Source organism: Oryza glaberrima, chromosome 3 (genome assembly GCF_000147395.1).
Source record: "Oryza glaberrima chromosome 3, OglaRS2, whole genome shotgun sequence".
Classification (NCBI taxonomy): Eukaryota; Viridiplantae; Streptophyta; class Magnoliopsida; order Poales; family Poaceae; genus Oryza; species Oryza glaberrima.
In genome coordinates this window covers 2048111-2063663 of record NC_068328.1, presented here as the reverse complement: position 1 = coordinate 2063663, position 15553 = coordinate 2048111, and the positions used below count along the sequence as shown (strand labels likewise).

Here is a 15553-nt window from a genome sequence, read left to right as displayed (position 1 = left end):
TGTGTATCAATAGATTTTACCTCTATTTGTATTAACATGCTTTTCAAACTACTAAATATATGTTTTATGTGAAAATTTTTATGTATGTTTTATGCGAAAATTTTTATATAGAAGTTATTTTAAAATATCAAATAATCTATTTTTAAGATTATAATAATTAAAACTAATTAATCGTGTGCTAATGATTTTTTATTTTGTGTTTTCTAGTTACATCATTATCTTTAATAGAAAATTAGAAAAGAACTCCGCCTTAAACTGTCCACTTTCGAAGCAACTCCGCTTGAGACTTGGGAGGAGCTCGAAGAAGACGACGGGCTTGGTTGGGCTTCTTGTGTCGGATTTGTCGGTGAATTCGGCCTACTAAAGACAGCGTTTCAGACTAGGCTTGGACTTTGAAGATAAAGTAGCCCACGGCCCATTTCTGAAGAACTGAAAGCCGAAAAGTTTGGAAAAGGTCCCTCTGCTTCTCGCCTTCCTTTTTCTCTTGCCCGCCGCCTCCGCCGCCGCGTGAGCGTGTCCACGGCGTCGATGGGCAGCCATCACCGTCTCCTCCCCACCGGAGCCACCGCCGCCCCTTGCCACCTTTCCTCAGTTGGAAACTCAAGATCTCCCTTCAGCTTCTCCATCCATGCTCGTTGGCCCCATGAGTCCATGAGTAGGGAGGGGATCAGGGCATGCGACAGACGCTCGCCATGGCCGCCGGCGCGTGAGCAGAGAAGCTATTCATTCTTCTGCTGATCAGCTTTGCTTTTCGATGTCAGCACTTTGATTCTTGTACTGATTCACACGTGCATTACAGGAAAAGGGACATCCTCTCCAACCTCTTCGATGGGTGATGGGCGCTGGCATGTGCTTCGACTCCACACACGCTGCAACTGGTAATTACCAAACATTTTTCTAGAGCAGACCTTAGATTAGCATATGCTAATATGTAGTTGAGTACATACATAAGAGAAAAAAAACTAGACTACTAGAGCTTGGGACAAATGGTTATGTATTCCTTGGGACAAATGGCTTCTGAATTTCTGAAGTCTGAACTACTTATGCATCTATAAATGCATATATGAAGAATAGTTGCGAACCATTGATTGAACAGGAATTGTGTCATGCTATAATCTCAATATTATGTCAAAAATATGGGGTAACAATTGTACACGTGTACGTGTTTGTAATTTATGCACTTTACACACTCTCCTCTCCTAAATGTTGGGATGGTGAAGCACAAAAAGAATGCACCAGAAGAGGAAAAAATGTTTAGAAACTGTGTTGTGAAAGTACTTTGTGTACTATAGCAATCTCCCTAAAACATTCAATTTGAGTACAATCTGTGTCATCTAAAAGGTTCTACTGGGTTAGTTTCTTCAAGAAGAGCAGCAGTCTGAAAACATTCAGCAGCTTCAAGTGCTGAACTGCTCCCTTCATCTTCGTATAGTAAGCCAAGGTTCAACCACGCAATATGATTTGTTCTGTCTAATTGCAATGCATCAGTTAGGAAACACCTTACAGCAGGCAAGGGTCTCTCGCCAAGCCGTCGAAGAACAATAGCTGTTGATATCAAACTTGGTACATGTCTAGGTTCAAGGTCCAATGCTGTTGAGTATTCTCGAAGAGCTTCCTTTAGAAAACCTTTTGCTTCATGTAGCTTTCCTGCACGGCAAACAACTTCGTAAATACTTAAGACAATGAGTTCATGGTAAAGTAAACAACATTATCTTCTGACGATCTGCTGAAAAAGATTTGCTACTAATACAGTGATATGATTCTAAGAAAAGGGAACATCATGATGAATTATGAATAGAACACGAAGCACCTGTAGCATGAAAAGCCAAGGCAGAGTATGGGCTGATAGCTTTTATTTTTGATATGGAAAGTTCTGCATCCCTCCACTGTGACATTCTTATATACAGAAGGACCAGATCATACCACGTCTCTATTTCCAGACTTCTATCATCCTTAGAGCCCTGCAAAGAGTGGCACACGAGTACCAAAGGTGTTACATTTTTCAAAAGGAAATCACATACTACATGTAATTAACAAATATAAAAGCTTTATCCCTCTATTTCGATAATTTTATTCCCAACAACAATATTGAAGTTTACTATGTAAAATGGATGTTTTAAATTTTTTACGGGATTCATGTCATCCTAGGTGCCATGAGTCGTTAAGTTGGGTTCAGGAGATTAAAAAATATATAGAATATGCTGCTAAAAACCATCCATGATAGATTTAGAGGAGGGGTATCCACCTTTAACACAGAAATCCCAGCATTGAAACTTTTTGTCCTTAGCTGGATGACAGCAAGAAGCTGGGTATATGTTTCAACTGCTTTCTTAAATTTACCCTGTGCAGCCTGCATTTTGGCTTTAATTTGCAATAAATCTCCTTGAAACCATTTTCCAGTCTGATCTAGCGCGGCATTTACAATGGACTCAGCGTCTTCAAACCGTCTTTGGGCACTCATTATTCGAGCCATAAGGAGCCAAGTCTTGAGTTCTGATCCAGCCTCTAATTTCAACAGTTTCTTTGCATAACGAGCTGCTGTATCCAATTTCCTCTGCTTGGCATTTTCAAGGCTGAGATTGTATAGTACCCTAAAATCTATGCCATGCATCTTCTTTTCAGAAATACCGAGCACTTCCAACGCTTCACGCTGCTGAGAGGCTCTCTTTGTGTTGGTCGTAGCAAATCTAGCTTGATTGGAAAGGGAAATGCCAAGCAAAAGGTCAGCAGTAACCTCTATTTGATCGCAACCTCCATGTAGATTAGTTAGGGCTCTGCGTGCATACAAAGTACCTTCTTCACCTTGTACACTGTTCTCGCAACAAATTTTGGAAACTAGGAGAAGTTCTTTGAGATTATTGGAATCTTCTCCAGACACCAATATCCTTTTGAGCAGATTCAGGGCGATTAGATCATCTTCTTCTGCTAGGTAGCACAAAGCAACATTGTACGACCACTCTCTGTTGTGTAATACTCCAGGTAATAATTCTTCAAACTGAATAGCTAGTGGTTTTAACTGCCCTGACATGGACAATGCAAATGTCAGATGATGCATCACAGTTGGGTCCCTCTCGAGCCTCTTAAGATTGAACTTCCTCAATAGAAGCATTAAAAGAAGAATGGCTTCTTCCAAATTGTTCCGAGGTACAAATGAGCCATCCAACTGAGATAGAAGATTCGGAGAGCAAGTTTCACAGCCACTATATAGGAGAAGAACCGCAAATTCCTTTTGTATCCTACCAATTGTCTTTTCATCAAGATTCCAGTTACTCCAAAGAGCCCTCCTGTATGAAGAGATAGCTTCAAAATGAAAACCCCCTAATTTATATAGCTCTGGAAGCAGTTCAACAGCTCTGCATAGTGTTGGTTTCAGGTTGCAGTCATCACCAAAGATGTCTGGCAAACCCTCAGGTAGTGCAGATTCCACAACATCCAATATGCTACTGCACTCTTTTGTAGCTTCTAAAAAATACCAAATTGAGTTGAAGTTATGGTTGCAATACTATCACAGACACGAGCAAAATATTTCATGATAAGAGAAAAAAAAAAGGCATATACCTTCGATTTTTCCAAGATTGCGAAGTGCTGTAGCTTTGAAATATATAATCTCCAGTAGCAGAATAGCAGCATGAAAAGGCAATGAAGGAGAGCTGGAATGTAACTGGGCCTTTTGCAGGTCCACTTTTCTAATGATAGACATTTTCACCTTAGGAATTAATGCAGGCATATTTATTCCACTGAACACTCGTAGTGCTTCTTCAGCGTGTCCATATTGGTTTTCTACCTTTCCTAGCAATGCTCTTGCCTCCTGAAAATTGCGGTGTTTACAAATACCATGAGAGAATTAATTTGGAGCATCATATTCTAAGAGCTATCAAGATTACAATATAATTGAGACATGCAGACACGCATAAGAAAATGAATGGTAAAAGCTAATGTGGTACTCATGCAATGATTGGTGTACTTTTTCATGAAAACGCACACACAATGCACATGTTCCAACTATGTTCTGCAAAAATGTCTTCTTGTAAATAATCTGATCAGGATGGTAAACTAGCATAAGGTCTCTCCTATATAACTTGTAGTGAAACAATGAGAAAGGGAAGACGCATGCAGATTGTTTGTGCCAAGACAATTTCATTAAGAGTAATTCTTCTATGGGCATAAATATGGGACACAAATATATTCATCGCACATACACTGTTACAGTAAAGAGTATAAACAACAGGTCATGCATGGACTTGTCTGGTGATTTCAGTTATGGACACAATCATATATGGCATATAGGAAATGTTCAGTTGTACACCAAAGCAGGAAATTACAAGTGATGATCATGTACTGCGAAAAAAGTGTCATGAGAATTTATGCCATGAAATGAAACCAACCTTACTGTTAAGCGAACCTCCCTCCTGGAGGGGAAAGTCAGCTTCTTCAGTATCAATATTGTTGATGTGCTGCTTGATCTCGCCATTCGTAGATGAGTGCTTGCTGATCTCCGATGACCGGGCTGCCTTTTCGATCCTGTTCATCTTCGCCCCAGGGCAGAAGCACTGCATTGCCAGCCAACGAAATAATTTACTGAATCACCCCAACCTCAGTACCTTCCATCCTGCTCCATCATTTTCACTCGCTCTTACTGTTGCAAATAACAGGCAATGAACCAATGAGCATGTATTCAGAGCTGAGCCTTTTATGACTGCTAGGCGTACCACAATATTACATAGAAGGGGTTCAATTTGAAGAATTGTCCTGCACAAAGTACAGTTTCTACCTAATGCAATCAACTTATCACAATTTAATGGCTATAACGGTTAATTGTATATCATCAAGAAAAAGAATGATGGAGAAAACTGAATAATAATCTTCAAAATATGATAATTGACACAAGTTTGCCACTGGAAAACCAATTCCATACACTTAGCAAAATCGCCTCCAAACATGCAGAATCCAGGAAACCACGGATCCTAAATTATAAACAAGGAATAATTGCAAGATTCATAGACAAATGTTAATTCTACCAATTCAACTTCGTTTTAATGCACTCGACAGAATAAAAAACGAAATTTATGAAAGAAAAAATCGGCTGGCGATTGCTCCGAGAGAGAAAACTAGAATACAACAGTATAAAGAACTCGTTCACCTTCGGTACAGGAAGGGAAACCCGATTTCGAATCAGCAAACTCACCTCAAACAGCTCAGCTCGCAAATCGAAATCCAATTTTGCTCTCCAATCGATCGCTCGGAACACCAGCTCGGCTGAAATTCGAGCAACCAAAACTGGGAAGAGGCGCGGGCCAGAAGCGTGGACGAGATCCTTGTGGATTCAGATGAAGCGGCGGAAGGGGAGGGGAGGGAGGCGATGGGATTGAGAGGTGGAAGACCGCTTCAAATTCTGCAGCCAAATCTGAGGAAGAGACGCAAGCCTAATTGGCCACTGGAGATCGCGGAGTTGAAGGCGAACGTAAGAACAGGTTGGGTCGAAGGGAATAATTTTTTTCACAAAGCTCCTCGCAGTTTTGAGGAATAATAAACTAGTGCATTTGTTACTGAATTTCCGAGTGTTGCATATACTTGCAGCTACACTCACCTAAAATAAACAGTTTTATTTTTTTTTGTGAAATTGATTTGGATTTTTCCAGGAGCAGTTTCTTTAAGCTGAACAATTTACATTGTTTGCCCAACAGCTAATAATCCATGCAGAAAGAATAAAACAAACAAAAAAATGACTAAACTTTTATATTTATGTTCTTATCGAATTAAAAGGTAATGTTGTGAAATGAAATGCGATGAAAACAAATCTCGTAACCTACTATAATATTTCTAAAATTTAAATTTTCGTTGTCGTTGATAATAAGCCAAAAAGGCAAAGGATGGAGATGTGGTTCCGTTTGATTTGTGAAAAATTTCAAGGGACGTATTGCGAAATATGTGAAACGCTAGGTGTGGCGCTTTTCGCGTGTGGGCGCCGGGAGATCACGCCTGGATTAATTTATCGTTAAAAGTGGATTAGCAAACAGCTTAGACCGGGCCCACCGTACCGGAACCGACAGGTTGTTCTCCTTCTGCGGGCCCACGTGTCATAAAACGAAGTCGTGGGAGACCGGGCCCACCGGTCGGGCTTCTCGGAGCCGCCACCGAGGACCACGTGGCCAGCGTTTACCTTTTTTCCACTTTGACTGCGTTGTTGGGCCGGGTGCCAACGCGGCTGCGGCCAGACTGGCAAGGCCATTGTTTGGGCCTCATGTCCACCACGTGCGAGGCCCAAGAATTTGTGGGCTGGCCACAAAGCCTGGCTATGATGGCACCACACAGCTGGGCCGATCCATCTGCTAGTACCATGGCCTGTGACAAAAAAAAAAGAGGGTGTATTTTTCGCTTGCTAAAACAGCTACTTAGGAGTATCTTTCATTGCATTCTAACTTTTCTTAAACGACATCAGTACGCTACCACTACTTTCTTTGTCTTAAAATTCATCTGACCCAAAATATATTTAATTCTAATGTTCAAAATTTGTACAAGAATATACTAACTTCTCTATGTATTTCTACTCATCGCAACCAATTATAATCATTCCACATTTAACTTTACCCCTTCCCTTAATCCACATAAAGAAAAACTCAGGTGCTTATATTTTCTGACGGATTGAGTATAAAGACATGCAAGCCTCTTGCATATTCGAAACAACTCTTATTGTCTCATGTACCGGCACATCATGGAAAACAGCTTACTACCTCATCGTGGAATGTAGATACACGAGAAGGATATAGAACGCGCTATCAACTTGTGTAGCTCATGAGAACTTAGACCGAAGAGGTGGCATGCATCTACGCCGGTACATGCCTTGCGGATAGTGCTAGCAACCGCCGAAGGTGTACCAAAGAAAGTAGTTCGCTCGCTCATTTTGCTCGTGGCTTGGGAGTTGGGAGGTGTGGAAGGAAAAGAACCAAATAGTTTTCCAGCATAAAGAGTTGTCCACAGTGGCGCCAGTGGCAAAAATCAAGGAGTAAGCCAAGAACTTGGCTTTAGCAGGAGCAAAACGTCTCTTGGAGCTTACCCCTTAGTGTTTTTTTTCTTAAAAAAAACGGTTTATACCTGTAAAAAAAATTTAGTCATACTTTATTTAATGGAATTAGCACACCTAACATTAGTTCGTTAAGAAAAAGTAAAAAAGAAAAGATATGCTAGCTCACTCGTTTTCAAATTACTGTTTCCGACACTTCACCATACAGGCAATGGTAGCAGAGGATATTACTATCGTTATGATCCCCATCACAGTTGACAACAAATCCCAAAACCATGGCGCCACTCCTGAACGGGGCAGGATAAACAAAGAAAGAAAAGGAGGGAGATTTGAAACCCTCACCGATCAATCTGAAACGAAAATACTCCTGCTCGACCCGAGCAACCAAGGTGATGATTGATCAGCCACACGAGGACAATCAGGGCAGTGCAGGTGCATCAAATGCACAACCCATCAATGGCGCGGGAGTACTTGCGGTCAGGCGCTGGCTCTCCTGTCATCCTGCCACTCCATGTCTCCATGGCCTCTTCCCCCTTTCAAAAAAACCACCGGGCTTAATTTGGCGCGAACCTACCGGGTACTACTATCTCCATTTTATATTATAAGTTGTTTTGACTTTTTTTAAAATTGAACTTAATATAGCAATAGTTTCAACACAAAACAAAGAAACTATCAAAATATGTTATATGTCAGATGTAATGAAACTAATTTAGTGTTGTAAGTGTTGCTATGGTTTTTTTATAAATTTGATCAAATTTTAAAGAAGTTTTACTTTAAAAAGAAAATTCAAAACGACTTATAATATGAAACGGGGTGAGTACTTATGAGTTATGAAGAAATACAGTATGGCGATGCTGAAAAATACAGTATGGCCATCTCCTGCGCCTGCCAGGAGCTGAATCCAAGTGATAGTACGCCAGCTGATGCTTCATGGAGTTGCCAGTATTTGTATACTCGCCTCATTTTCCATCATGTGGTCCTTTTCTTTCTTTCCCCATAACTCCAGCTGCCACAGGCATTCATCACATCTCACAGTTGAGCTGAGCAGGGCAGAACTGTGGAGTATTTGATGACTCGCTTTTAAATACTCCTACTCCGGGCAAACGTCGGTAAATTGCCGGCCGACGATCAAAACACTAACCTAAGAAATTATGATACGTCTAAAATTTAACATGGTAAACTTCGACGACCAACCAAATAACTATTTTTTTCTTTTTCTTTTTCTTAAAAAAGAATTCGATAGTAGTGGTATATAGGCCCACAAGGCCACTGCTACAGTGCCTATCCGAGCAGTATCATATTATCATGCAATGCACTGATGTTCAGTGAAATGCAATGCAGGCGAAGCGACAATAACAAGATGCTGTGCAGTGACGACATGGTGTGTTTATATACACCTGGCACATACAGTAAACAATTTCTGCAATGGAGAAAAATAGGGAGTACCAGTAAAAAGAAAGTGTTGTCCCTTCACTGTTCATCTGAAAACTGTCAGGATATCTGCTCATGAGTGCAGAAGAGCTCCCTGTAGGATCTTGCAACTCGTACAGGCATGGCCCTAAGGTTTTCTACTGAACCATCTGTTTTCCCTTTTTACTCCAATGCAAAGATCCCTTAGAAAACATTTTTTGACAATGATACTGTACTCTATATGTATAGTATCCTGCAAGAATACTGCTCGATGAGTCCTGCATGTTTTTGTCTCTTTTCTGATAAATAAGACGAGCAGTGGACATCTGAAAACAAGATTAGGCAAGTGTTTACAATGACTGTTGAATATATTGCTGTTTGATCTGATTCTCGACGGCTAATCTCTTATCTGATATTCCGATTGCTGATAATTAGCTTGGTTATACTGATAAAAATTACTAGGAGTATATCATATTTAATTGATGTGGCGGCTGCAATGTAGGGTAGTGAATACTGAATACTGCTAACGTATCTGAAATCTGAATACGAGTCAAATGAATCAACCTCTAGGCCCTGGGAGCAAATGTTATGGGGACCTTTGCATGAGTTCTAAATAATGATTAGTCTGCTATACCAGGATCCATGAGCTCCGTACTTCAAATTTGTTTACAGTATGACTTTCAAAACTTGGTACACTTTTTTGAGAAAATTAAATTTAGCAAGTACAGGTACCTCAGATGTACAGAAGGTATCAGCAACCTTTATGCCAGTATAACAGTTGCTGCAGTTTTTTTAATATATAAAAAGGGCAAAAAGGCTGTTGTTTGAGAGTTGAGACCATTGTCTGAAGTCTGAACATAGTACTAGTAGTACTATACAGCATACTGCACGGGAAAATATATGCACAAACAATGATACTCCGTAACTCAAAATGCAAAAGGTATCTTCCACTTGAATCGAGTACTCCACTAGACAAAGACAATAAATAATTGTGTGTATCTTGAGCAGAGGAAATGGAAATATAAGGATTAGATGTCATTTTAAAATGTATATGGACATCTCTCGGTCCAAATACGTTTTGAGAAACACACAGAAATTTTTATATTTTGAAATGGAGGAATTAGATACGAGAGCAACCTATTAGGTCAAGCAATAAGATAGTACTCCACTTTGGGCGATATTGGAAACTTTCAGCCATGTGGAAAGACTCTGCTGCAAACATGAGCGGCTTGAGCGCAGAATCCGCAGATACAAAACATTTGCATCCTATTGCCTTCTGCTGTTCTTGAAGCTGAGGCTGCGTTTTTAAGCTGAAGCTGAGGCTTCTTCTGAGAAAAGCAGGGTAGTAGTAAGTAGTAACAAGAAATCACCAATGTTCCGCTCAATCTATTGTAGCAAAGCGTTAACATTGCAGGAGCACTGCAAATCTTTTGAAAGGTAACAAAAGCTAAAGTATAGAATCTTATGATCAGCATTTAACAAAGCTGCAGTGATCAGTACTCCGAATTAACGATGCCTTCAGTACTCCATCAGTGAGCCCCTTTTAACAATGCCTGAATGCTGTGCAAAGACCATGGAGGAAGAGCATCAGCTCCACTGCTGCTGATGCTGCTACTGCTTGTCAACACATTATTAAATGGATTAGCCCCACTGCAACTCATTTGGCATCCTAAGGGGGAGCAGCTCCAGCTGTGAACTGTCTCATCATCTGCTTACATACTCCCATGCATTGGATTGGCACAGCAGATCAATATCTTCAAGGACTGTTTCGGATGACGATAAAAACAGGATTTTGATGCCTCCTGATGCACACAAAATCCAAATAGCTTGGCTGAATTGTTTGTTCTCGTGGTACCAGCATGCATCATGGAACAACTATAGTAGTAATAGTAAAAAGAAAATAAATTGGCTTAAATCTTTCAGTAACTGTTTCACATACAGTTAGGCAGGGTTGCATCTTTCAGTAACTGTTTCTCCAAGTGCTGCAGTTCACATTTTCTGACGGCGGGTACACAAACACATATTAAACCATGGAAAGCCGTGTGCTTTGGTAAAGCATAGACTTATTACTAGTACCACGAACTATTACTTACATGAGTTAAAGATCTTGTAAAAATTTACAAAAGATAAAAAGTTTGTATTCAGTTCCAGATTTTGGAACCTCATTTCAGTATTGAGTAGTAACTTTTATCGCTGAAGAAAGAGAGTAGTAGAAGAGAATAGACACCAGATGATCCCATGACCTGTGATTTGCCAGTTTGCCACCTTCAGGTATACACACACCAGAATAAACAAAAGGAAGAACATGTGCCTGCACCTTGGATACTTTTTTTTTATCATTATCGATGTACATGGAAACTTGGGCAGCTTTTGACGCCATGGACACCGTTTTGCAACTCCATCAAAGAGAAGTTTTGCAAAACCATCTCACTGAAAGTTTCAAATCAGACAGAACAAATTGCTCACAAGTCACAACTAGCCGCAATGCTTCCTGAACTATGGTTAAAGCAAGAGGAAAGCAGGAAAAGGTTAGAGAAAAGGACATTAGCCGTGAGGGAAGGACCCTAAAAACAGGTAAAAGAAGCAGGTTGCGTTGTTGCAATTGCACTGACATACTCCGTATTTGACTAAAAAGATGAACTTTACCAGTTTACCTGCGAGTAAAAAAGTAAAGATAGAATGGTTCATCTCATCACAGAGTCAGACATTGGTTGCTCACCGAGAGACCATTATACAGTCAGCACAGTAGAAAGGAACATACAATGCACAGTAGCAAGTAGCAACAATGTATTACACCCATCATCACACATTAGTAGAGCACGAATCAAGATGCAACCTCGTGAAAGAGCATAAGCAGTTTCCTGTGTTAGATTCGCCAGCCCTTCAAAGCTATAGAGAATTTCATAAGGTCAGGCACTAAACAGCTTTTAAGAATATAACACATATTTCCCGTAGACAAATCCACAGCACCTCCGGAATCACTGCAAATACTTATCTTCAGTGGGTAAACAGAAGGCAGGTGCTAGAGAAATTCTAACTAAATTCATTAAATCGACTGGGGACAGATAATAAAGCTAGGCCTAAAAGAGGTGGTTCGTTACAGAATGAGCAGTTAACGGTTACATGTTGGTGGGGGGATCAGGATGTGTAACTCAACATCACTTATGTTTGTTACACAAGATCATTGAGCTACTGACTAACTCTATTTTTTTTACAACAGAGAAGAAACCTAATCGAATTGCATTTTGTCTCTGCCATGGTGGTGCTAGTCAACTGTGTGGAGAGATCAATGGAGCTCTCAAGATGAAAATCTAGCAGTCTAGCCTTGTCCATTCGTACCGTCCAGGAAGTGGGCAGTCGTTCACAGGACAGAAGTTATACCTGATTAGAACAGAGAATATTGAACGTTAGCAAATGTATTTCATTATAACAATAATCACCAATAACTGTACTATCAAGAACAAAAAAATCAAATTAGCAAATTGTGCAAGTGAAAAAAAAATGAGAACAAAGTCCTTACCTCTCTCTGAAAGCCTGATGTTGCTGTTGTTCAGCAGCTGCAAAGAACTCTTCCATCTCAAGAGAACTCGGAACGTAACGACAAACAGAGGTCTCCATTCTGCGCCGGGAACTCATCGAGGTGTTGGTTTTAGTTGTGGAGCCAGGGGTGCTTATCATTTCTGAGCTCCTAATTAAACTGCAAGGCGTTGTCTCCCTGGTACTCCTGCAAGCAATAGCAGAATATGAACAAATAGCTCGAAAAAGATTGAGTTCAGAGGCAGAAATACACAAGAATCTAACAAGTACATTTTCCATTCTTGTTATAGGTTTAAAAACCAAAGCAGAGGCAGAGCCGACTAAATTAAGGAAATTGAGCTAACGCTAACTTGGCCACATAAACCTGCTGCACTGAAGACAAACATTTTCAAATGCCAGGGTACCCACTATCAGAGGAACAGAACTGTAGACAGACTAATCAACATTCAGCTTTGGACGACAGTAGATTTCAGCCAGCATCCCTATACCAAGTGCTTCAGATCTTGAAACGTGTCTTCAAAAATGCAAGCTGTGTTGGTGAAATGAGATGACAACAGATGACAATCGATCGAGCACAAACGGTTCATTTCTCGTTTATCAAGCTCTTGTCTCTTCCTAGCAAATGCCCCCACAATGAGGTGGTACTTGATTGTTGGTGTAGCACACTAAGTACGGACAAACAACCACTGGGCCTAACAGAGCCAAGTGAAGTAAATAGCGTTTTTCAACATGTATATGCCGGCGAAAAGGACCACATAAACAAGAATATACGACTAAAAATAGTTAAGATTGCACGGTGACACTGAAAATTTGTCAAAAGAAGCATTTAAGCTTGAGTGCCGGATTAACCAGCAACTACTAGTAAAGCTGTGTTCCTTTTTCTTCTTCTTTTAAAAGAAGAATCAAGGGTTAATTGCAAAGGCTGAGTTAAAGATAAAAATTTTCGGTTGAGGGAACTCCATTTCACCTCAACATTTGAAGAGAGGTGGGTGGTCCATTCAAGGACCAATGCTCCCATACAGCCAAGAAGACTGGAAGCATTCAATGTTGATGACACTCCTCTGGTAAATGGCTAATGATGGGCAGCAGCTTTGCTAATGCCATGGCCATTTACTTGCCTTCTGGGAGACACATGGCTCGTAGTAGAGTACCAACTAGCAAGTGAGCAAGCAACCAAGCTAGAAATGGGATCTTGAGTGCGACAGCTGTGGTGCCTTTGAGGATGATGGGGCGATTGAAATTTCTTGCAAAAGGGAAGAAGATGAGGCTCTCGATATCTAAACGATTGGGAGATGAGGTCCCTGCCTGCTAGCCCCACCACCACCACCACCACCAACCAAGCCACAAGCCCCAACTAGAGAGACCAGTGCAAAAAACAAAGTGCGGCTATAGGAGAAAGGGGAAAGGAGGCAACTTTCCCCTTCCACTATGGAAAAAGACGAGGCCACGGCCACCGGAGAAGAGGAAGAGGAGACTCCACTAATAAGCGAGTCATCATTAGGCGCAAGCAACACCATTTTAATTGGGGCTTGAAATGCACAGTAGTTTTCTAGAACAAACTGATTCTTGGAGTCCATTGCTTGGTCCAACGAAGTCTAGCCTCTCCAACCATTGCAATATGAGTTGAAGTCAAGTAGAGGATTAAGTAAATCTTCGAAGTAATTTCACCAATACCTCACTACATAGAGACATCAAAGTATTTAGGGCTCCTATATTTCGCAACAAGAACTGAAGCAAAAGGGGGGAAAACAATCGTGCACGCATCACTCAGGCCTAAAGACATGAGACGGCGGCGCAAGTGCAGTAGAAAGAATCAAAACCAAGCAGCGCGGATTACAAAGGAAGTATTTTAGGTTGGAAGTTCAGGGTTATAGATAAACCCTAAACCCCAAAACCCACGCGGCCACGCAGCACAAGAAACGAATCCGAGAAAAAGGAGGAAAGGAAACAGAAGAGATGTGGGGGGAGAAACAAATCTCTTACCTCTCCATGGCGTCGCCGTCGAGGTCAAGAACGTTGTCGCCGAAGGACACCTCGACCTCCGCCTCGAACTCCTCGGCCGCTTGCGGCGCCGCCGGCATCCTCACGGCGGCGGCGGCGGCGGCGGAAGCCCTCCTGGCGGTCTCCTTCTCCTTGGCCGGCGGCGTGTGCGGAGGCGGCTTCTCGAGCCTCCGGCTCCTGAGCTCGAGGTACTCCGCCCCCGCGCCCGCGCCCGCACCGGGGTCCCCCTCCCCCTTCTCCGGCGGCTTCTGCGACGAGGTCGTCCGCTGCAGCGCGAGCGTGCGGGAGCGGGTGCGGACGCCGAGCAGCGCCCCGCCCACCTCCATCACCGCCACCTCCCCCGACACCTTCCCCTTCCGCATGTACTTCCCCATGGCCAAGGCGCGCGCGGCGGGAGGAAGGGAGGAGAATCGCGGGAATAATGGGGGGGAGGGGAGTGGAAGCGGGAAACGGCGCGCGTTTGCGCGGGCGACTGCTTCGCTGGTATTTAGCGAGAGGGGGTAGGAGATAGGAGGACGCGGCTTAGGTAAGAGAGAGAAACGGAGTGGGTTGGGTTGGGTTGGGTTGGGTGAGATTCTCCTCCTCTCGGGGAAGACGGGTGTTGCTGTTGCGGCGTGCGGGGCTTTTGGGTGGGCCGTGGGGACATGGGAGGGTTTCTCGGGATGAATCGTACGAGTACTAGTACCGTCGAATGAGTAAAATTAGTTTAGGAAAATTCTTATCCTACGCCAGATATAAACTGATTTCTATTAAAAAGGGGTACATGAACTGCATTAATTAATTTTGGAATTGACTATTAAAAAACTTACAAACTATTTTTATTGACGGGCGATACCGACAACAGTATTTTCTTAGTACGGGGACCGTTTCACAGCAAGGTATACGTGAGATTACAACAAAATAAACAGTCATAACAAGGGATACTTAAGATTACGGTAGAGAAAACAGGGATAAGTATTTTTACACGAATTAGATTACAAAGGGGGTGCAAGCTAGCTAATCTAGCCTGCCGACTAGTGTACACCAATAACTAATATGACGATTTGGAGTGGATAGCTAACTATTGAATTCCTCCTTATTGGTCTTTAGCGTAGCTCTCGTGGTTGTGGCTTATGATTCGATCCATCCATTTTGGGACTAGTATTTATACAAATATGTAATTCTGTTTTTCTATTCTCATCAAAGGAGGTTATCTTTCTTATATGCTATATTTCCATATTTAAATATAACTTTCCATTAAAATGGTACGCGGTATTTCTGATAGTCACGAACCCAATTACTTCATCATACTCATAATATTGCCTAGAATCCTATAACAATAAATCTGGACATAGGTTCTGTCTAGATACATTATTCTAGGATTAATCACCCATTATGTCCAGATTCACTATTTTAGAACGTAGCCAACATTTTTGGAGGATGGCGATGTCAAATATATACCTAATCTATAACACCAAATATCTTTTTAAAACATAACTTTCAAAATGTAATTATACTTATGATTCAATTATATTGTAGGGACTTGCTCGGTTATAGAGGAAAACCAATGATTTTTTATTCCTAAAAATATTTTTCTTAAATATC

General features: G+C 41.5%; 2 protein-coding genes across 3 annotated transcripts; both read right to left on the bottom strand.

The window, feature by feature from the left end:
• Nucleotides 1–907: 907 nt before the first annotated feature.
• On the bottom strand, nucleotides 908–5468 carry LOC127769041 (protein NPGR2). Of its 2 annotated transcripts, none has more exons than XM_052294743.1 (6): nucleotides 5186–5319; nucleotides 4386–4550; nucleotides 3559–3808; nucleotides 2246–3462; nucleotides 1811–1961; nucleotides 908–1647 (listed from the first exon to the last, which is right to left on the bottom strand). In XM_052294743.1, the coding sequence occupies exons 2-6, from the start codon at nucleotides 4527–4529 to the stop codon at nucleotides 1331–1333; spliced, it is 2079 nt and encodes a 692-aa protein (XP_052150703.1). In that variant the 5' UTR covers nucleotides 4530–4550; nucleotides 5186–5319; the 3' UTR covers nucleotides 908–1330. The 2 variants fall into 2 exon arrangements, with proteins under 2 accessions (XP_052150703.1, XP_052150701.1); XM_052294741.1 differs by having other exon boundaries at nucleotides 911–1647; nucleotides 4386–4636; nucleotides 5186–5468.
• A 5985-nt stretch (nucleotides 5469–11453) lies between these two features.
• Nucleotides 11454–14446, bottom strand: LOC127768775 (cyclin-dependent kinase inhibitor 5). Its single transcript, XM_052294422.1, has 3 exons — nucleotides 13952–14446; nucleotides 11952–12155; nucleotides 11454–11812 (listed from the first exon to the last, which is right to left on the bottom strand). The coding sequence occupies exons 1-3, from the start codon at nucleotides 14341–14343 to the stop codon at nucleotides 11743–11745; spliced, it is 666 nt and encodes a 221-aa protein (XP_052150382.1). The 5' UTR covers nucleotides 14344–14446; the 3' UTR covers nucleotides 11454–11742.
• Between the last annotated feature and the right edge of the window lie 1107 nt (nucleotides 14447–15553).

Excerpts from the sequence above, each read along its gene's own strand:
- LOC127768775 (XM_052294422.1), bottom strand. The coding sequence starts at position 14,343 with ATGGGGAAGTACATGCGGAAGGGGAAGGTGTCGGGGGAGGTGGCGGTG. Across the intron at positions 12,156-13,951 it reads GACGGCGACGCCATGGAGAG|GAGTACCAGGGAGACAACGC; the intron begins GTAAGAGATTTG and ends TATTGCTTGCAG. Across the intron at positions 11,813-11,951 it reads CATCAGGCTTTCAGAGAGAG|GTATAACTTCTGTCCTGTGA; the intron begins GTAAGGACTTTG and ends TGTTCTAATCAG.
- LOC127769041 (XM_052294741.1), bottom strand. The coding sequence starts at position 4,556 with ATGCAGTGCTTCTGCCCTGGGGCGAAGATGAACAGGATCGAAAAGGCA. Across the intron at positions 3,463-3,558 it reads CAATCTTGGAAAAATCGAAG|AAGCTACAAAAGAGTGCAGT; the intron begins GTATATGCCTTT and ends GGTATTTTTTAG. Across the intron at positions 1,648-1,810 it reads CTTGGCTTTTCATGCTACAG|GAAAGCTACATGAAGCAAAA; the intron begins GTGCTTCGTGTT and ends TTTGCCGTGCAG.